Genomic DNA, 22,218 nt, shown 5'->3' on the forward strand with positions numbered 1-22,218 from the left:
CTATGTCTTTCCTCTGAGATACCCTGCTGTGTTAGGATCTTCCTTTGCAGCAACTTGACTGTCTTTGACTTTTCCCTAGTTGCTGTTCAAGAGCTCTGTTTTTACAGGGGTTTTTTTGTTGAAAACACATTTTCACATTAACTGAATCTCCTTTATTGGCCATCATCAGTTTGGGGAATTGCATGTTTGGTCTGGGAGAGCTGTGGGAAGGGACAGACGTGAAAAGGTACAGGTGTGTAGGCTCTATTAAAATTGGGTTTTTGCTCAAAGTGAAAGTTTCTGCCCTGTTTAGTGTTTCATGCAAAACTGCCTCAGAAGTGTCAGTAACTGAAACAACATTCTCCACTCTGAGAAATAGTTAGAAACTAGCAGCAACGATGTGAGTAGCATGCATTTTTGAGTCAGCCTTTGTGTCTCTGTTGGCCTATTCTGCAGCTTCAAAAAAAACAGTGGTAATCTTCAAAGTACGATGAACATACAGGCAAACCACTCCAGACAGACATGAGTGAGAACAGTCCTGGACTCTGGTTTATTTCAGGGGTAGAATCAGCACCAAAATGGCTCAAAAGCCTGAGCAAAAATTACTGGGGAATGCCCCATGGTATGTACAGCTCATTGCAGATCAAATAAGTGAGAGTCCTTCTGCCTTTTAAAAAATTTTTGGAAACAGCTGATCAAGATAGACTTTTCAATATTACTTGCACTCTAAACTTCATTGTCCAGAAATGTTTTCAGAAATGAATGCTTAAAGGAAAATAGCTCCTTCACTGTAGCACTAGGCTAGGCGAGGACTTCTAGTTTTCTTAAAACAAAGAGGATGTTGACCTCTAAGCAAATACCTGAAGCAGGCAAAAGCCATTTGATCTGTGTTATCAGTAAGTTTAAAACACTGCTCTCTGGCAGTACTCCTGTAAGGAAATGGAAGCATGCCTCTTGGGGGGCTCAGCTCCCAGATCATTTCACAGCTCTCCATGACCTTGCCAGCAGCCTGGCCATGTACAAAAGGCAGGGTTACGTTTCAGTTCTGTCATGCAGATGCACTGTGCCCTGCTACCAGACCTCTTTTCTATGTTTACTGTAAATGCAGGCCACCAGCACTTCCTAGACAGTCAGAATTTCCGCTGTGCCAATGACATCTTCTCTTCTGACAGAAAAATCCACGCTGCTAATCCTTTAGAGAAACACATGAAGAAAAATTACCGGTAAATGTTAATTGTTGACCTGAATTATTGAAGCTGATCTCATATCAAATGGACTCTGAAGTCTGAATTTGTTTGTGTGCAAGTGAAATGAGAAAATATGCCACAGGCTTTTGATGAATATGGTATCTTGTTGACAATCTAATGTCACTTGCTCAGAAAGGGATTTGCCCCTGGCAGAGAGCCAGAGCAAGGCCAACGCATCTCACATCCCACTGCAGGTCCTTGTCGAGAGCGTGAGCAGGATTAAAGCAATTCATCGTTCCTGTGCCGACTTCTGCACAAAGTCTCAGCATGTTTGCACATGCAGACACAGTGAAAGTAGTGGGATTAGACCACCAAAGGGAAAGGCTAATACAAATTCTTTTCTATTTTTACAGTAGGTTAAAACTACATTAATAATAGTCCTCTTTCAAGATGAGCCTTTGATCTTCTTTCTTACACTGTTTCTCCAATTAAATCCTCTTCACACCTTTGTCTGGATAAAGCTTTGACTCCAGAATGCAGGATCTGCTGTGCTGATACAAAGCAGATGGCCTGGTTCACTTTTCAGGCAGTACAAATCAGGTGTTCACTGCTCTACAATGGCAGATACACATATTGTATGTTTAGCTTTTGCTTAGGTTTTTGGGTTTTGGCTTCATTGTTGTTTTGTTTTGTTTGTAAATACAAAGTCTAAATGGGGATGCTGGGAGACTCCTTATACACTCCATCACCTATGGTATTCAAACAGGTTCTCTTCCTTTTCTTATACTTCATTATAAGCACCTAATTACCTAGCCTAAATGAATAGAAAGTACTCTTGATATATCTAAAAATAAAACATTTAGGCATCTTCCTTCCAGATATAACTTAGTTGTGGTTTTAATTGCATATATCCTAACATGATATCTGTAAGTATGTAATTTTTGCTCAAGAGAACCCTCAGCACGTTCCCACTCCCACACGAACCATAACCATGAAAAACACTACTGACATTACACAGTGAGTTTGAATTACTTTGAATTATTCAAAGAAACAGCTCCTCCTTGACCCTGTGTTCCTCTGTGTATGAAAAGAAAGTCATTGGTGGAAATACTGTAGTAGAAACACAAGAGTCAGCTGAACAGTGCAAGTCCACTAACTTCCCAACAGAAGATGCCGTAGCTGTTTTATCTGTGAACACATTACTGAAAAGGAAGAAGAAAATACACCAGGAATTTAAGAAGAAATTCTCACAACACTGTGCATTTCTTACCTTGAAACTCTAATAATATTGTGCATTTCTTTTATTTTACTGTGCTGTAATTATGCAAAATTCTAGTATCTATTATACATATCATAGGTTGTTTAGGCTGCTGCAATTTATTATCAGATAGAAAAATATGTAATTAAAAAAAACGCCAAATGAGATTCTCTTGTTAACTGCTCACACAGAATTATAGAATAACTTTGCAGGAATACAGGATTGAGTCAGTTTGTGTCTGTCTTGTCCTGTTTTATCCTTAAGCACGGATCATCTCTTTCCAAGCCCAGACCTAGAAGAGAAAGCTGCTCATAGACTACCTAGGCTTCCTGCTGTGACTGTCACCAAAATACTGGCCTGCAAAGTGCTGACAAGCCAAAGGTGATGAGAAGTTTGGATTTTTGGTGGTAAAATGGCTTTTTGCATAATCTTCATTGCAGTGTTATCCTGCTCAGTGTGAGAAAGTGTGGAGAGCCTAGTTCAAACATGGCTTAAAGAAAGAGGCCATGAAGGTACTCAGCTACGGGAAAAATAAAAGGCAGCTGTAAAGCAGTAGTTCCCAGGCTTGATCCTGTAAATAATTAGGTTCTCAGCCACCTTTTATATAAACAACAAGATTCTCAGACCGTTTTCTCAAAAACAGGCAAATATTCTGTCCTTGGCTGCTCTGGGAACAGATGGCCATTCTGGGAACAGCTATAAAGGTTTTGAGAACTTTTCATATCATGGTGAGAACACTGATCTTGGTTTCAATAAACAAACCTCAGGTATTGTAAATAAAAGGAGGAGTTGAAGTTTTCTCTACAGCCTATCGGGAGCTCAGATTTTGCAATATGCGTGAAGTGAATTAACACTGTTATAAAAGGTGCCTGGTTTGATCAATAAATTGGAGTTGATGCTGACCAACAAAGGTGGGTTGTCTCCCTTCATTTCAACAAGAAAGAACCCAGGGTCAGGTTTGCAATAGCAGAAGAGAACTGATTGCAAGGAGACATGGGCACGGTCCAGAAGGGCCTTTGGCTCACACTGCAGGGAAGGACTGAAGCATGTTTACTGCCAGCTCTTTCCCCTGTGGTTTCAGAGTCTCCCTTATCTTTCTGTATGTCTCGAGGATCTGAAGATGTCTTGAAAAATAGCTCAGCAATTTGTTCCTCACGCAGCAAGTACTGCTATAAATGTCAATAAACTTGGCTTTCAGGAGACAGTGCAGTTGTCTTATCAAAACACTTCACATATAATAAAAGTGTTTGGTATATAAAAAAATATCTTTCCTTGCAGAAGAAACAGTTCCCAAATGCGTTTTATCACAATACCTTGGGCATGCAGCATACATCTCTGTAGACACAGATTAACTTCTCATTCAGTGACACTTCATACTATCACTGGCTTCCTTTGATACTTCTGCTTTAAACTGGTAGTTAAGATATCACCAGTTCAAGGGAGTAAAGTGACTACAAAAAAAGCTGGAATCTCAGAAGACTCATGCTTGACAGTAGGAAAAAATACTCTTATCTATGTATGACTACATCCAATCTGGCTCATAGGCTCAAAGTATTGCTTTCAGCTTAGATAGTTGAAACAGCACAAAGATTTCAGTGCCAGGGCACTTCTGCTGTAGAATTTTAGTATCATAACTGGAATTAAGACAAGCTGAGGGCTTGGGATAACCTAGCATTTCAGGACAGAACTGAGATCTACTGAGTGTGACCATGAAGTTTAAAGGATGAAAGTTGAAAATGGAAGGTCTCCTGTCATCTTCTATTAGGAAATGCAAAATAAAGAGAGAGACTTGGGCTTGTAGTCATTCGCTGTAGGTTCTAAGAAAAATACCAACATATGAATATGTTAGACTACACATACAAAAATGAAACAGACCTAAAGCCCCCATCACAGGATTAGCATTCCATAACAACCTGAGGACTTGGTGAGTTCTCTTATGACTCACTGAAATAATGGTTGTGGGCCAATTCAGATAGTCAGTCAAGGTCAGGTAAGGATTATTTGGCTTGGTGGAGGAGAGGTTGTGGGATATTCTTTTGGTCACGAATTACAGAGACTTGGACTTACTTTGCTCAAATGTACTCCTTTAGATGTCAGATATTTAGACTAAACCCATTATGCAGGTCCTAGTTTCAGGCCATAGACACAGAAAGGCAGATCCAAAGGGAATTCTTCTCACACATCTCAGACACCTACTTCAGGAGGAGATGAAGCACTCTCTTCAGCAAACTATTTCTCTCCTTCAGCTACAGAGAGAGCTTGAAAAACAAGTGTATATGAGGATTCAACTTTCTGACAAAGCCGAATGAGAGTCTGCTTCCACCCCCAGAAGAATCAATAGGTTTGTACTGAACTAAAACAACCTCTACATTTAGGCCCTTTAGATCATGGAATGATCCTTACAGATCCTACATTTACGTTCTTTAGATCAAAAGAGAGCTGACAGAAAAATATTTTGAATTTCCTCCTGTGCAGACATCCTATGGAGGGACGGCTCATTTAATGAGGCATCACTTAAGTGTCAGGCACAAGCAAATTACCAAACCCCATTACGGTGTTCCAGGAAACAGCTGTTCGCCCCGGCTCTGAAGGAACGCGGCGATTGATTCGAGCAGCGTACATGATGACTATCCACGTGTCGCAGGCGAAAAGCGAACTACAAAACCTCTTGCACACATCAAGAGATTCCTTTGCCATGTCACCTTAGCCAGAATTGCACATATGACGAACCGTAATTGAACGACGATGTCCAAGAGGCAGCTGGGCACGTACAGGGTGATGGTACGGCTGAGGACACAAACCGCAACCCTCTAATGACAGCAGATATGAGGCTGTAATGAGAAAGCAGTGAGACAGCCGGGAATATTGTGTGGGAATACTGGGTGGAACACCGGAGTGAACATCGCACCCTTCGGGAAGAGGCGGCACGGGAAGCCTCGGGCAGGGTTTCGGGGGGGAGCGGCCGAGCCCCGGGGCGGTGGCGCTGCTTCCTGGCTCCGGCACTCGCCGGCGGAAGCGGCCCCGGCCCCCTCCCTGCGCCGTCCCCGCCTCCCCCGCCCGCGCCGGGCCCGCGCCGCCCGGGTCCCGCCCATGAGGCGGCGGCGGCGCTGGGGGTTGCGGCCGGGCCGTGTCTGGGGCCGGAGCCGCGGCCGGGGGCAGGCGGCGGGCCGGGCCCTGATGCGGCTGCGGGCGCTCCGCCGGCGGGCCCCATGCACCCCAGGTGAGCGCCGCGGGGCACCGGGCGAGGCGGGCGGCACCGCGGGGCGCGCCCGGCCGAGAGGGCGAGCACGGGAGGGGGTCCATCAAGCGTTCGGCGCCTCCCGCAGGCCCCGAGGCTCGGCTCCGGGGCGAGGGTGGTGGTTCTCTCCCTCGGGCATCGCCATCCTCAGCAGCCGCCTGAGCGGGGGATGAAATGCCCTGCCCCGCCGGGCAGCTGGAGCCCTCGGCCCGTCCCCGAAGAGCCGTCCCTGGCGGCGGGCGGGGCGGTGGGCAGTGCGCGGTGCCCCAGGTGGGCAGAGCCGAGGTGGAAGTCGGCGACTCCGCTTGCGGCTCAGTCCCCCGGGTGGCAGGTGGTCTGCGGGGAGCTGCCAGTGGACTCATGTTCCTTACGGGCCCCTTCCAAGCTTAAACCTTGTGCTGTGAACTTGCGTGAGTTTGGTGGATTCGGCCGCTTTTCCTGGATGAGTGGTACCTTTCCTTTCCGGAGGGCAGCCCAAGCTCCAGCTCTCCATCAGTACTGCGGCGCTTGGGCCTGCTGCTGGCAAAGGCCGTGTGGGAGGCCTGGGTCAGCCTGGAGCGTGTTGCGTGTGTGGCTGCTCTGGGGGCAGCTGGTCTGGCTGGCCCTAAGAGCTGCTGGTCGGACCTGGTGTGTGGGTAAGAGGGCCGGGGTGGGCAGGCTTGCGGTAGGCACGGCTTGCACAGTTTGACAAGTGGGAGTAGACAGTGTCTCCATGCTGTCCCCATCCCTGCGGAGTGGTTTGGGCTGCATGTGCAGCTTGAGACCCCAAAGGACATGTGTGCTCCAAGCTGATGTGGGTTCTACCAAGGCTGAAGGTTTGGAGTATTGGACGGTTCCTGCAGCTGCTTGTGTGGTGCGTGCCCACTTGAGCAGTGCGGTTGATCACTGAAATAGGATGGCATCCATGGTACCAGTATTTAATGTGATGGGAGCACGTAGAACCACACTGAGACAGTCTTTTAAAACTGCTATGGCAGTTTTGTGGTGGTAACTCTTGTCACTATTGGCCTGGTTTGAACTGGTGGGGAATTAGAGGTTGTGTGTCTGTTACCAGTTTGAAGTGATCTTTCCCCCAGAATTTAGATTTTGAATGTGGATGTCGTGTCCAGAAGTCATGAAATAGAAATCAGGTGCTGTTGTCTGAGTATTTCTGACATTCAGCTTGTAAATGGATCTGTTTTCACAATAGTTTAATCACAATTGCTTTTATTACTAGGAGTAAGACTGTTTTCTGGATGGCAAGGAAGAAGCTATGGTCTGATTTGTCTTTCTGAACTGTTTTTTAATCCTGATTATTGCTATCTAATATGATCAATAGGTATTGATCATGATGTGATGACCGTGTGAGTGGCTGATGTGTTTTATGCTTAGCTTTTTAAGGCAGAGTTTTTATATGCCAATATCAGATTTTGAGTTTGTTTGCTCAACCTTTCCTCACCACAGTACAGTCAGTAATCAAGAATGCTTTTGCGTTCTCTTTCTTTTTCCTGCTCCCCTCTATGTTCCTTGTCTCCAGAATGAATGAAATGAACTTGAGTCCTGTAGGGATGGACCAGCTGACCTCCTCCTCTGTGAGCAATGCCCTGCCAGTGTCAGGAAGTCACTTGGGCTTGGCAGCGTCACCCACTCACAGCGCCATACCAGCACCAGGTAACGGGGGAGGGCCCCACACGGGGTATTGCAGCTCCAGCTCTGTGTTCTGCTCTCACAGCAATGGTCCTAACTGGGCAGCAGTGCCTGCTCTGATAGCAAGTCATACCTTAGGTAGTGAAATGGTGCAGAGTTGGGGAAGGGGAAACCATAAATAGTTGCTTATGTGGGCAAAGCAAAAGGCACGAGTGCTTGTCGGGCTTACGCTTTAGGGGAGCCTCGTTTGGTTTTAATGGGGTGATTGGCTCTGTGGGTGAGTAGTATCAGAACCCTTTGAAATTAGGGCTGTAGCTGAAAATCTCTCTTCATCTATGTCTAATTTCTCTCAGGTGAAAAATCACTTCTGTAGCAAAACTGTTTTCATAGCTCTTCTTTCCAGGGGCCTGCACAGACAGAAGTCCATTACAATTGTCAAATAGAAGCAAGGCCTATAAAATGTAAAAGATCTAGCCATATTCAGGCATGCCTCTCACTTTTGTGATAACTGATCCTTTCTTTCATGCCTGGCACCTTACTTGGACAGTGCCATGCTGTATTTCCTTAGGGCAAGAGCTCCTGGGGAATTAGTAATCTCTTTGTTAGCTCATGTGTTCATCAACTCAGGGAGTTCCGTTGAATTTAAATGGGCATTTTCTCTTGCAGGCTTGCCTGTTGCAATTCCAAACCTGGGCCCCTCCTTGAGTTCCTTGCCCTCTGCTCTGTCTCTGATGCTCCCAATGGGTATTGGAGATCGAGGAGTGATGTGTGGTATACCAGAGAGAAACTATACCCTACCTCCACCACCATACCCTCACCTGGAGAGCAGCTATTTCAGACACATTCTACCTGGTAAGTGCTCTGGTGCTGATGGATGGGAACAATAAGAGCAACTGTTTTAAGAGCTGTCTGTTTCTGTCCTGAAGCAGGAATGACTGACAGTTTGACAGAGCTGTTGCTTCCTTGAGTTTGTCTGGAGACTGTTGTGCCATTTACACACTTTGATTTTCAGATATCTGTTTCTATATTTGTGTATGAAAAGAAGTGCAAGGCATTTTCTATTTAAACCTAACCTTTGATTGGTCCACCTGCTTTGATTTTAGGATTAACAGAAAACAAAGCATGCCTGGTTTCTGTCTCCAATGGCTTGTAGCTTGGAAGTTGCTTCTGTTTTTCTTGTCCTGTGCTCTGAAGCAATATTTAATATGTGCATAATGGGATGTTACAGGAGTTCAAAGCTCAAAGAGGGCAAGACATCAGCTGTGGTGTTGGGCACTTTCCCACCCATTTAACCCATGGCACATTTTTTTTTCATTTTTCTTCAAGGTTGATTTCCAAAGGCGTTAACACACTGACTTCTGTCTTGTTTGCTTTCTCACACGTGCTTTGGAGTATTAATGTAGAATTTTACATGTCAGTATGTAAAAACACAGACATTGAAACTTTAAATGCACTCCTGGTTTTGTTTGGTAGCTAAGATTGGCAGGGTGGATGAGGCAGTTAAACTCCTTCAAGGTGACTCGCTGGGTATCGTTGGTTCGGCCTGGGTTAGGAATAAACTAGCGGCCCAGGTCTCCTGCAGCTACCTGGTGACTGATGGCTGAACTTTCCAGCTGCTTAGGAGCAGCCTTTCCTACTGCATTGCAGGCCTGCTGCTCAGTAGACAAGGAGACTGTGCACTAGGACCAAAGGTGTTTGCCATTTTCTGAGCTGGAATAATCTTTCTGTCATGTTTTATACAGTTCTTCTGTCAGGCATATTGCTGCCATCAAGGATCCTCTGTGTTCAAGCCACAAGGCAGCATTGCATGCAGAAATATTTGATGCAGCTGATTAAATTAAACTGTTCATTTCTTGGCTTGTTGTGCTGCACAAAGAGTATCTGTGCTTGCATCCTTGTAATAACAAACATATTTGAATGGAAAACTCTTATGGAACAAGTGGCTCATAGAGTTGAAGACTAAAAAGAAACATGCTGAGTCAGATCTTGCAGAATCTGCAATATCTGCCTCTGTCTCTGCTGGAAATAATGTTTACTTGAATGTGCTGTTGCATTTCTTCCAAAGATTTTTGTTTGTTTGTTTTTAGTATGTAAACACAGTTAAGTGTTTCTTCATATCTTAAGTTTCAAGGTTGGTTGATGTTGAGAACCTTCCCAGAACTACCAGAAAAGATGGTAGGGTTTCTGATTTAAATTGAACCAAACTATTGTTTTAGGAGAAACAACATGCTTTCATGTTAGAAAAGAGAGCAGATGACTCATGAAGTCCGTGAGAGAACTTGTCTTTGTCCTTCAGAATTGCAATTGATGACCTCTGAGATGGACAGTTGTGCAACTTAGTATTAGAGGAAGGAAGCAGTCATTGTTCAAACTTGAATACCTAAGCAAAAATAATGTGTCCTGGAGAATTGTTTCTGTTTCTAGCAAAGATGAACCAGGAATGACCAAATTATAGACTCCACTAGCAGGCCTTCATCCTTGTGAGCTGTTTTTTGGGAATGAAAAAATAAGTCTAAAATATGAAGAACCTCTTTCTCATTTGATCTTTGTACTGAGCAGCCTAGGTGGAATTCTGCCACGAACGTGGGTGTTCAGAGTTTGAGAAATAACTAGAGACTTGCTCTATTGGGTGGAAACTCTGAATTAGTTGTCAAGTGGTACTTTGACAAGAGTGTTAGGCTGGCATGTGTTTGTAAGCCATATTTTGGAATCCATTTTAGTGGATTTGAATTGGAAATAATGTAGAGAACATGTATTCAGGGTTCTCAGTGTATCCTTCAATGGATTTTTATTCAATATTTGAAAACTGATGTAATCTCACTCCCTTCTTTTTCTCCCTCTCTTCCTATCAGGTATCTTATCTTACTTGGCTGACAGACCACCACCTCAGTACATCCATCCCAACACTATAAATGTTGACAGCAATCCAGCATTGTCAGTCTCCAACAATCCCTCAGCCCTGGATCCCTACCAGCCCAGTGGGACCGTGGGGCTGGAACCAGGGATTGTCTCCATGGACTCCCGCACAGTGAGCACACACGGTCCTCAAAATCTGCATCCTAGTGACAGCCAAGAGGTAGCACTGGATACTACAATCACCATGGAGAGCGTTTCCAGGGTAACCAGCCCCATCTCCACAGATGGGATGGCAGAGGAGCTTACAATGGATGATGTAGCTGGGGATCACACGCAGATCCCAAACGGCTCCCGGAGCCACGAACCTTTAGCCGTAGACACAGTGGGCAGTAACTTGACATCGGATGCTGTGGGACACAGCACCGTCATTCCCATTCACGGTAGCACTTTGGAACTCCCTGTTGTCATGGAGCCCGAGCACATTGCCGGCCGGGTGACAGGGATGTCGGACAGCACACTAAATGACCCCATCCATACTGTGGCCATGAGCACCAACTCCGTGAGTGTGGCGCTCCCTACCTCACACAACCTCACTTCCCTGGACTCAGTAGCCTTGCATGAAGTGGGCCTCAGCCTGGAGCCCGTGGCAGTGTCTTCCATGAGTCAGGAAGTAGCCATGGGGCCAAGCCATGTCGATGTGTCTGCAGACAATCTTGCCTTTGTACCATCATCTCTGCAAATGGAAGACTCCAATTCCAACAAGGAAAACATGGCAACCTTGTTTACCATATGTGAGTGGACATTTCGCGCTTTTTTGGGGTAGGGTTTGCCATGTAGCTGTTTGGTGTGGCTGGACTCTGGTTGCTAGTCTTACAGATTGATGGTTATTTAACAAGTGCAAAATTTGAAACATCTGCAGTGCCAGATTAACTGTTTTGAAACAACAGTAGTTGGAAGGAGTAGGAGACGTAGGAGGATGTTTTAGCATAATTCTCTTTGTATCATTTTCATGTTGCCATGAGGTTGGAAGCTGAATCTTGGTGAAGCTCTTGATTTGGTGGATATGCTTATTATCCTTTCCAATGAGACTTCTCTTTTTATAAAGTCATATCAAAAGTGACTCTTCTTTCCCCATTAAAAATACACAACAAACACCACCACAGGCCATACTTTCCATCAAATGGGTGTAATTTTTGAGTATGACATTACATGATTTTGCAAAATTTATATTAAACCATGAACAATCATCATGAAAGTGTTGTTCTAAATGGAAAAAAAGAGCAGAGGGGGAAGGAACTTTATAATATTTCTAATTATTCTCATCAAAGGACTTTAGTCCAGAGGTTAGTAGATCTTGTAGGAAGAAAGGAGCACTGGGTTTTGTATTGCCAGTCCTGTTATCTTTCAAGGAGTGGTGTTTGAGAACTGAGAAGTTCTCATTTGCTGGGAGAGAGATTTGCACTTTCACCTGCAGGATGTCTGGCTTACTGCCACTGAAACAAAAGGCCAGCTTTTATATTCATTTTTATTATCTGTGGTAGCATTGCTGGGTGCTGCTCCTCATCCAGTCTGGCCCTACAACTGCCAGAACCTAATGGCTTGCTTTGCCAGGGGAACATATTTTAAGAAATTGAAAGGTACAGTGCCATGGTTAGCAAGGGAAGAGATGCAGTTTAGTGTAAAGTATCTAGTCAGTCAGACATTTGGATTAATATGTTAAGATTTTATTCTGTGGGATAAAATACAACTTCACATCAGGTGGGCGTAGAACTATAATGAATTTACAACTCCTAGAGGAAGAGTTTTACAGTTGATGCACTCAGAGGTTCCTACAAGCATCTGTTGCATATTGAGCAAATAATGATCAAAATACTGTGATATCCAACATGCTTGTGGTGAAATAACTATTCTTCCTCTCTTAAAAGTGAGATTTGATGTGCCAGCTTTTTGTTGTTATAGTTAGCATAGTCCTAAGTTGTTTTCCAGATGATGCTCCCCTTTGGTTGGACATTAAAATGGCTCTTGCATGCCTTGTGCTTGCATGTGATTTGCAAAACAGATTCTTGACTTGGGGAGGTTTAAATTTTAACTTTTTGTTGATGTTTTTAAACTTCACCTGAATTAACAGGAATTTGTGTGCAGACAGGTAACAGCAAGGACAAGGAGTTGTTTTAGGTCCCCTTAGTGGTTTTTCCTCAGATGGCAGGAGTCGGGGCCTTTTACAGAAAACTTTTTACTGTTCCTAAGCAGGAAATAATAAGTGTGCCTTTGCTACAGTCCTGAATGTTTGCAAACACTTTTAAGAAGCATTTTTTTTGGTCATCTTTGTTGACAGTTCTGGGTATCCAAATCAGAAAAATAATGACTAATTTTCTTTTTTTAATGATTTGGCAAGGACAGTAATGGAAAGTATATTTAACTTTCTGCAGAATCTAAGATTTTTTATTTTCCAACATCTTAAAAATGTATGAATGGTTGAACTTCTCCAGGTGGAAATATCCCACGCCTAGAACTTTTCTTCCTCTGCCTCTCCTTGGAGCTGGTCCATAGACCCATAGTGGGTGTGTGCCAGGCAATGCTTAAAAGCCGCTTTTCCACACAGTGGTTCTCATTACTCAGGTCTTGCTTGTTGTTGCTTTACTCCTGCATGTCATCTGTGCACATGGAATAATGCTTACATAGCCTCTACCTAATATTTTTTTGAGTACTTTCCTATCTGTTAATGTGTAGTTGCTCAAACTGTATTTTATATGAGGTCAAATTCTGGCACCCTGGTATATCATTGAAGTATCTGGAAAATATCTTAAAGCGTGTAAGGATGGAATTGCTGTCTGGGCCTGCTGGAGGCTACTTCTGTGATGGGTCTTTTATACTGGAGCTGGGTCATCAAGAGGCCAAAGAGGGTCTTTGCAGACGTCCTGATTAATTACCTGAACATCTTTCTTATTCAGAAGAGTAATTATTTATCAGGAGAGTGGCTGCTGAGTTAGGTGTTGGTTGTTCCATCCACAGAGAATTCAAATGACATCCTTTTTCTACATGAAACTCTAATGCCATAGAGAGCATTTTATGCTGTACTTTTCCTCAAATTTATTAGACTGAAGACTTTCACTGGTTTCTTTTATAAAAGTACTTCTGCTGAATGACAGATTAGGAAAGCGGTGCTACTGATTCTTCTTGGACTTTTGTTTTTGTTGCATTCAGTGGCATACTCACTCTGCATGGGTTTGCTGCAGTGAGACCTTCAAAAGCAGCAATGAGGTCAGGTTTTTGCTGCTGTGATTTATACATGGAATTTAAATGGAGGTTAGGGGATTTGTGGTTCATGTTCAGAAAATTTTAGAAGGATGACCTTACTGCTTCATTTGCATGGATATCCTTGAGGTTCTACATGCAAGAAGCGTTTCTGCTAGATTCTAAAAACATAACCAGTTAGAATATGTTTGGTTTTGTTAGCTGTAGATTTTTCTGCAAGTAGAGTTCATTTCACTTGTGATCAGAGTGAAATTCGCTCCTCCATCACCAGCACTGGGGAGGTTATCATTCATTTTGCAGTAGCTTTGATGAAGAGGGGGCTCTGTACCGTTGCTTGATTCCCCTGTAGGGATAATCTGGAGTCTAGGTCATCAATTTACCATCAGAAAAGTAGATGGAGATCCTCACATTTGATCTGAATTGGATAGAAACTGACATGTATGTCAGTGCCCACCTGAATGTAAGACCATGGTCATATTCTTCTGAGTAAAAGCTGTTGAGTGGGCAAGTTGAACGTGACAGAAGCAGCCTTTGGCAGGAGCTGAGCTGAAGCACGTTGGTGGGGAGCTGTGGCATGTTGTTCATGCCTGCTGTCCCCTCCTGTCTCTGCAGGGTGCACGCTGTGTGACAAGGCGTATCCGTCAGACTGCCCGGACCACGGGCCCGTCACCTTTGTCCCCGACAGCCCAATCGAGAGCCGAGCCAGGCTGTCCCTCCCGAAGCAGCTGCTGCTCCGGCAGTCCATCATGGGAGCTGAGGCGGGTAAGGATCGCATTGCTGGGCACTTCCCTACAGCACTTGAAAATACACTCCCTGCTGAGATCCAAAGCCCTGGGGAGATTAATGGGGGAAAGAAATACCACAAGAGAGAGATGCTTCCCTCTTCTGTAATCACCCTGACTTATATTATCCTTGTGGTCTGGTTAGTGCTTAGACTTCAGCTATACCATAGGGCTGCTGCCACAGTGTGGCACTTCTTAATGTTAAGCAAGGTATGGGGTTTTTTTATCGTGCTAAACAGCCCAGGCACAGCTTTGATTAGAAAACAATGCAGCAATTGCAGTGGAAGCTGACAATTAGAAGTCATAGAGGAGAATTGTGTCTGCTTGTTCATGAGCTTGGTTTGCTACCTTCTAGGTGCTCTCATTGGAGTGTTGATCACAAGTGCCTCTGTTTTTTCCCCCCCTTCATTTACATTTGGCATGTAGACTGTGACCTTGCCACTGGATGTGGACCTTGTTACTGTATTTCACGTCAGTGTCACCTGGAAATCGAAGAGTACAGTGCAGTACCCTAAGGATCTGAAGGATAGAGAAGAATGTGATTATTGGCTTGTTTAGTGATGGTGCTTGTTGAGAGTAGATGACATCTGTTCTTTTCAAGCTGCACTAGTTTCCAGTTTATTCCTAAAAGCTATTCAGTGTATTCATGTGGGCCTACATATATATATAAATGTTTTAATAATAAATAATATACACGCAGGAATCCCTCTGCCCATGACAGAAATACAGCTGCCTCTGGGGAGAAATGCAGAAGCTGCTTAACAATGCCCAGCAACAATTCTGGAAATTCCTGGGGATTAGGTAGGCAAAATGTAGTTACTGAAACTAGTATTTTCTGCTTCTGCAGAAAGTGCCATGAGACCTTTAGTTGGTACAAGTGGCTAGGATGTTAGTTTTATAGCTTACTGAAAAATAAATTACTTGCTTTTGACCAAATAGATATTGGTAATGACACCAAAGCAGCTCCCGTTAGTGTCATGTGGTGGTGGTGGTGGTTCTTGTCTCTGCCATAGGCGTGTTTCACATGTGAAGTAGAAGCTTTGATGATCTTATGCATAGATATTACCTCTGGAGCATTATCTCATAAGCCTCCCACTTCTTTATTATGCATGATTAGTTATTTAAATAATTGATTTCTTCAGATTATGGTCTTGTCATGATAGGTGTGTGGACACGAGAAACCATTCCTGTGAGGACTTGTTTCGGGCCTCTGATCGGGCAGCAGAGCCATTCTCTGGAGGTGGCCGACTGGACAGACAAAGCAGCCAGTCACATCTGGAAGGTCAGTGGTGTTACAGCTCTCACAGCCTGCCAGCATGCCTTTATCTGGTGAAAGCTACCACATGACAGCAACATTAACATTATCATCTTGGCCCAAAGTCAAAAGTAATGCAGTTTAATTGTTTAATTCTTAGTATCAGCACAGCAGAGCTGTATACCTTGCAGTATGCTGGTAGTCAGTCCTGAAGAGCAATAAGTTTCTTTAATGCCTTCTCTTGTAAAGGGCTGTGTGTGGTTTCAGTATTTGTGTGGAGTTGCTGCAGAGATTGTGTATGAATTGCTAGGCAGCAGTTGTTTGTTTGTTTTGTATCTCTGTTCATTGAAAGTTCCCCCAGGTGATGAATGTTTTGTTTTAGGAAAGTAAATTTAAAGCTTTCTTTTCCCCATCATTTCATTTTCAGAAAGTAAATCTGACCTATATAAATAAAACATGTACTGTTTGCCCAGATTTTGTTATTCACAAGACTTGGTTTGTAAGAAATGCAGCCAAATGCATTTCTGCTGGAAGGTAAAGGTGGGAAAGATGCTGATAAACACGTTTTCTGGCCTCCTGGGTAACAGAGGTCAAGGTGCCTGTGTGAAGAGGAAAGTAAGGAGTGAAAACAGGGCTGTGGTGTTGGCAGTGGCAATGGAGACTTCCTGGCTTGTTCTAGGTAAACGCATCCTCTCTCAAAGAAAGAAGCTGGCTTTCACTGCATTTATTGCCGTGTTTTGTCCTAAGGTTGCATTTGTCTTTCCTGGTAGATCTATCACAATGGTGTCCTGGAGTTCTGTGTCATCACAGCTGATGAAAATGAGTGTAACTGGATGATGTTCGTACGCAAAGCCAGGTGAGAGCCACCTGGACTGTACTAAGGAGCTTTGAGTCTGAGCTGCAGGCTCATAGAAAGCTGTACTGGAGAATGAAGGTTGACCTTCATTCAACTTAAGTTGACCTTGACTGTCCTTTTGATTTTAATACTTTATTTACAAAGTGTCCCTGAGTTCTTTGGGCCAAATTCCAAGCCCCACAGCCTGTGAGACCTGTCCCTTTCAGTCTATGATGAAAACTATCCAGGGTGGCCCAAGTATTGCTCCATCATGGTCCACTGAGAAGGCTGAACCTTTCTTATTTCTCTGTGACACAAAGTAGGTTTCTCCTGCAGTTCCATTTCATTGTTCCTATATGCAGGAGTCAAGAACTGTAATGTTAATCTCCCACTGCAGTGGGGCAGACCTTTTGCTGGTTTCAGATTCTGAGAACAAACATATGCAAGATACTGCTTCAAAAAATAAATGACCACGTCTTGGAACTGGTCCTCAAGAGGACTTTTTAAAGATAATGTTGCTTCATGACATTACTGATATTTTTTTCCATCATGCATTCTCTATTTCTTAAGGGATATATCTATATAAAATAATCTATGTGTATAAAAATACATAGATTTTTGTAGTTTCTTGGGAGATCATAAACTCATTTCTCTCAGCCCACTCAAATATCTATTGATAATTTTCTCAGAAGTGTTGTGAGAAACACATAATTTCGTGGAGGATATTGGCTCTCAAGGTCTAGTTTTTCTTTCCTTTAATAAAGAAGGACAGAAGTGACAGACATACAAGTTTTTATAATATGCTGACAAGCACTGACGTTCCTATTACCTTTTTGTAGGAATCTTTCCTTTTCCCTTCCTTTTTTCTTTTCCATCCCTCTCCTCTCCCCCAAAAGGCATTACTTTTGAAGGGCTTTTTTCCTTAGCTGTTGTTATTGCTGTAGGAACCGGGAAGAGCAGAACCTGGTAGCTTATCCTCACGATGGAAAAATTTACTTCTGCACCTCTCGGGACATCCCCCCTGAACACGAGCTTCTCTTCTATTACAGTCGGACCTATGCACGACAGCTTGGTAAGTAAGAGCTCTTTTTTCTTGGCTTTGCAGGGAGTATCCAGCTTGAAATCCCTTTCAGTGCCATCTCTTGGCTCTGTGACTTGGGACTGCATTATGTTCCTTCTCAGTTCCCATTGGTGCTTGTCATAGTTTCCTTCAACATTTCATTACTACAGAGTACCATAATTTAAAAGAAACATTTCCCTACGTAATTCCACTGATCAGGAGTAAACGATTTTGAAAAATTTTTTTTTGAAGAAAAATAGTATTCTGTTCATCCAGGGCTAAGGGAGTTTTGGAGCTGAAGATGGTCCTATCCTCCCCCAGCTGGGATTGTGATAATTTAGATTTGGGTGAGCTGTGCTCAAAACTGTTCCAGAGTTTGGCCCCTCAAAGCATTTTAAATGACCTACTTGAAACAGCTGGAAAGCAACACCAGACAAAGGTGAAAGAAGAGAACAAAGGTGAAAATCTCTGCACCTGGCTTTGCTACCACAGACTAAATGTTGAAGTGGTCCTTGTTCAAGCTCTGTTAGGCTTTCCTGTGCCTCAGTACAAGTGATGTTTTTGTGCCCAAAGGTGTCCCTGAGCATCCAGACGTGCACATCTGCCACTGCGGGAAGGAATGCGCTTCCTATGCGGACTTCAAGGCCCATTTGAGCAGCCATATTCACAACCACCTCCCCAGTCAGGGGCACAGCAGCAGCCACGGGCCAGGCCACGGCAAGGAGAGGAAGTGGAAGTGCTCCATGTGCCCCCAGGCTTTCATCTCCCCTTCCAAGCTGCACGTGCACTTCATGGGGCACATGGGCATGAAGCCACACAAGTGCGATTTCTGTAGCAAAGCTTTCAGTGATCCAAGCAACTTACGGACACACCTCAAGATCCACACAGGTGAGGGCTTTGTACAGATGCCTGTGTGGGGACAGGGGAGAGGGTGAAGGTCAAGTTACAGGCCAGTAGACAGTGTGGGTATTTTTGCCTCTTTGTTTTTTTCACTATTCCTTATTGGGAAATCACAAAATTCTAATTACAAAGCTAGAAAAGAAATAAAACTGGGAGTGAAGTGCTCTCAAGTCAAGCATAGGAAGCTGTAGGCTCAATAGCCAGGGATTTTAATGGACTGATGAAATATTAATGTGTACACAACCACAGAATACTCAGTGGGGTGGGATTCAAGTGGTATTCAAACTTAGTCTGAACTCAGTAACATGCTGGGGTTTTAAACTATTTTTGGCAAAGAATAACAGAAGTACTGATAAGTTGAAAAATGGGATAAAACATAGAAGTTTTCAAAGGGCCACTGACATATGTACCTGTGTGTTTGTTAGGTAAGAGAACTTGTTTTTGCAGACAAAAGCAATGCAGTGCATCAAATGTGGTTGGGCTCCAGTAAGGCATCAGATACAATTCCTGTGGGAAATCAGTGAGGATAGGGATGTACTAATGTACAGTAACTAGATGGCTACCATGGTTACTGTTACAAAGGAAGCTACCACTGTTTTTACTGAAGAATTCATCTTGGATAAGACTAGTCTTTTTAAGTGTTTGCCTGAATCTCTTGGTGGAAAATGTGCAGAGCTGCTGGGGGTGTTTTGAAGTCCAGAACAAGGAGGTACAGTTGGTGTGGACAAGAAGCACAAACCCCACCTCACAAGAAAGGCTGGCTGACCACAAGCACTGGAGAAACAAGCAGCAGTGTTTAGAAGGATGAAGTGCAGAAAGGTGCATCACACTAGTGCATCAGTGATTAGAAATCGTGCGTACTAATCACGCACCAGTGATTAGTGTCGTGGCATTGGGGGCATGGAGTACAGGATGAAAAGCTTTGGGAATGATGAAGTCAGCTGTCTGGTTTTTTGCATAGCTAAATATAGATTGGAACCAAGTAGGCCTTTATGCTGAGTCTGAAGGAACTGCAGGAGAAAACAAGATTTTTTGTTCACAAAAAATCTGCCTTTCGTCATGTTAAAATTTAATTTTTCAGCAATGGTGAGGGTTGTTTGCTTACTGCATTTCTTGGGACACCAAGTGTTAATCTGTGGGTGTCCCTGTGTGCTGCTAGGTCAGAAGAATTACCGCTGCACCCTCTGTGACAAATCGTTCACGCAGAAGGCTCACCTGGAGTCGCACATGGTCATTCACACCGGGGAGAAGAACCTCAAGTGCGATTACTGCGAGAAGCTCTTCATGCGCAGGCAGGACCTCAAGCAGCACGTCCTCACTCACACACAGTAAGTGACTTCACAGGAGCTGTTGGACTGGCCAGTGCGAGAAATAATGAACAGCCCAAGACAGAATCTCCAGTTTGCAAATAGTTTGGCCGAGGGAGCATAGGTGGGTTCATCCTCTGAAATGACAGAGAGGTCAGTTCTAGTGTCTGCAGTATTTCCATGACACAGTAAATTCAAAGTGTGCTCCTTGTGTTGTGAAATGGTAGTCTGGAGTGTTCATAATTTTGAAGAGAAAGAGGGGTTGTTTGATTTATATTTTATTATTTGCTGAGAACTGTTTCCATGTCCCAACGTGACCAAAAAAGACAAACTTCTCAGTGCTACTGTCACCAAGGACCCTGTTAGTGAGCTCCACCTGTTTGCTGTAGGGGTATGGTGCCACCCTTCCCAACCCTTTGCTCCCCTTCCCAGCCGTTTCCTCCCTGCAGGTCTCACTCACATGCTTGCTCTCTCACTCCTCCCGTAGGCAGATTCCTACCCACAGCCCTCTGCCAGGCCAGGTCTTTTGCTCTGAGAATCTCTCCATCCTGTACATTTATTCCCAAGCCAAGGCCCTCTTTAAAAGCTGCTTGCCAAAGCTAGTCCCTTTGCTTATTTCATTTTCAGCATCTGGTTTTTGTACTCACTTAGAATCCATTGCTGCTTCTGTCATGCTGCCTAGGAGCCACTGTAGTGCAGCCAGATGAGTGAGAGAGAGGCAGACAGAAACACAGACTTGCTCTGCTGCTTGTTCCTACCTACTGCTGGGAGGTATTTTGGAGTGTCATTACAGAATGTGTTGCAGTCTGGTAAGCTCCTCTGCATTTACAGACCGAGGGTTGTTAAAATGCAGGAGCCTTGTTTCCTTACTTGTTCTTCCCTGCCTCCTCCCCACCTGCCTTTATGTAGGGTGGGAAGGAAACTGACCTTTTCATCAAGGGTGATATCTCTGTCCTCGCTAGAACGTGGACCTTAGTCTGCATTTTAATACCAGCTGTCTTGTGGCAGGAGCAAACTCGCTTTTTTGTGTCTTGCAGAGAACGGCAGATCAAGTGCCCCAAGTGTGACAAGCTGTTTCTGAGGACAAATCACCTGAAAAAGCATCTCAATTCACATGAAGGAAAGAGGGACTATGTCTGTGAAAAATGCTCCAAGGCTTATCTAACCAAATATCACCTCACACGACATTTAAAAATATGTAAAGGCCCTACATCCAGTCTGTCAGCCCCAGAGGAGGAAGAGGAGGAGGATTCAGAGGAGGAATTAATAGACTCTATGAGGACTGAAGACTGTAGGATTAACAATGGCGTCTATTCAACAGGTGATGTTCTCTCTGGACACAAATGAAGAAGAGAGGGAAACTTTCTTGGATATTACTAGTAGGGAAGGAAAAAACTCTCCTTGTTTCCCCAGTCACCAGTGTATGTCAGGTGAGGAGTTTTCCTTCTGTTTTTGTCTCCACACTACCACCACTTAATATAATCTGTAGCCAGAACACTGAACAAGACTGGACCATGCACGCACGAGTGAAGAGTTGCTAAGAAGGAAATGTGAGGCGAGATTTCTTTCACACACGCTGTGCATACTTCTCCAAATCACTCAGATTAATCCATCCCGTGCCAGGACACGTGACACACCCGCATAGCCCTTTGAGCAAAGAGCCACGAACCAGAAATGTAGCTGAGGGGTTGCAGTGACCTGTAAGCCAACTGTCCTTAACTGCCCAAGCTGTGACATGAAGAGAAACAAGGAAAAAATGGTGGTGGAACTTTTTAACTGAAGGATGTGGTTTGGCACAAAGCAAAGACTTCTCAATGCTCAGGTTTCCTTCTTAAAACAAAACCTTTTGGTTAAAAAAAAAGGCCAGTGAAATCAGCACTTCCATACAAAGTATCCCACTACAGAAAATCAGACATTGGTTTTTGGAGAACAGTTATCCCCTCTTCTCCCTCAAGTTCACAGCCCACGGAAGCAGGTGAAGAGATAAAAGACTGTATGGACTCAGTAAGGAAGGGGCTTACAGATGATCAGGCTGTGTTTACAGTATATGTTACTTCTTGTGCTGTAAACCTTTTACCACCTAGAACCATGGGAGGTTTGCTGCTAATACTATTTATGGAATGAAGATTATTACATTTGGTTGTTCTTTTAAAATAATTAAAAATGTGGCTCTTCTCTAATGTTCGTTTTTAATATTTACATATGCTGAAAAAGACTGTTTCCATTTCTGATAATGATGCTAAGAGAAGTAATACCACCTTTTAATCATCTGCCTCTCCCAGGCTTTCCTGGGACATGGTATGTGTAGGAGCACCTCCATGAACTCTGATTTGCTGTCACTCCTCTGGCTGTGCTGCAAAAGAAAATTCAGCTGTGCTCGGTTCTCTGACAAGGTAATGGGAGGTTCCCTGGGAAAAGAGCCTCTGCTTTGGGCCCTGAATGGCCTAAGCTCTCCCTGTATGCTGCAGTTCGTATAGAGCTCCCAGGGTTCTTAAAACCTGAAAATGCTTGCCTCAGATCAGTATGTGACCAAAAAGCTCCAGAGAGACAGGTGCTGCAATCTTGGTGAATCCAGAGAAATATGTGTTGCTTCCAGTAATGCAAGTTCTCCCAAAACCAAAAAGCAACTTTGAGAGCTACACTGCCAATTATATTACTAGGAGTAGAGGTAAGAGAAATC

At 44.0% G+C, this 22,218-nt stretch overlaps 1 protein-coding gene across 1 annotated transcript; it reads left to right on the top strand.

Annotated features, from left to right (window-relative positions):
* Positions 1 to 5,512: 5,512 nt before the first annotated feature.
* PRDM4 (PR/SET domain 4) lies at positions 5,513 to 21,713 on the top strand. Its single transcript, XM_064702508.1, has 11 exons — positions 5,513 to 5,644; positions 7,179 to 7,312; positions 7,955 to 8,140; positions 10,141 to 10,935; positions 14,012 to 14,161; positions 15,345 to 15,463; positions 16,207 to 16,292; positions 17,216 to 17,343; positions 17,905 to 18,219; positions 19,391 to 19,559; positions 20,576 to 21,713. The coding sequence occupies exons 1-11, from the start codon at positions 5,634 to 5,636 to the stop codon at positions 20,883 to 20,885; spliced, it is 2,403 nt and encodes an 800-aa protein (XP_064558578.1). The 5' UTR covers positions 5,513 to 5,633; the 3' UTR covers positions 20,886 to 21,713.
* The last annotated feature ends 505 nt before the right edge of the window (positions 21,714 to 22,218 follow it).

Source organism: Zonotrichia leucophrys, chromosome 1A (genome assembly GCF_028769735.1).
Source record: "Zonotrichia leucophrys gambelii isolate GWCS_2022_RI chromosome 1A, RI_Zleu_2.0, whole genome shotgun sequence".
Taxonomy (NCBI): Eukaryota; Metazoa; Chordata; class Aves; order Passeriformes; family Passerellidae; genus Zonotrichia; species Zonotrichia leucophrys.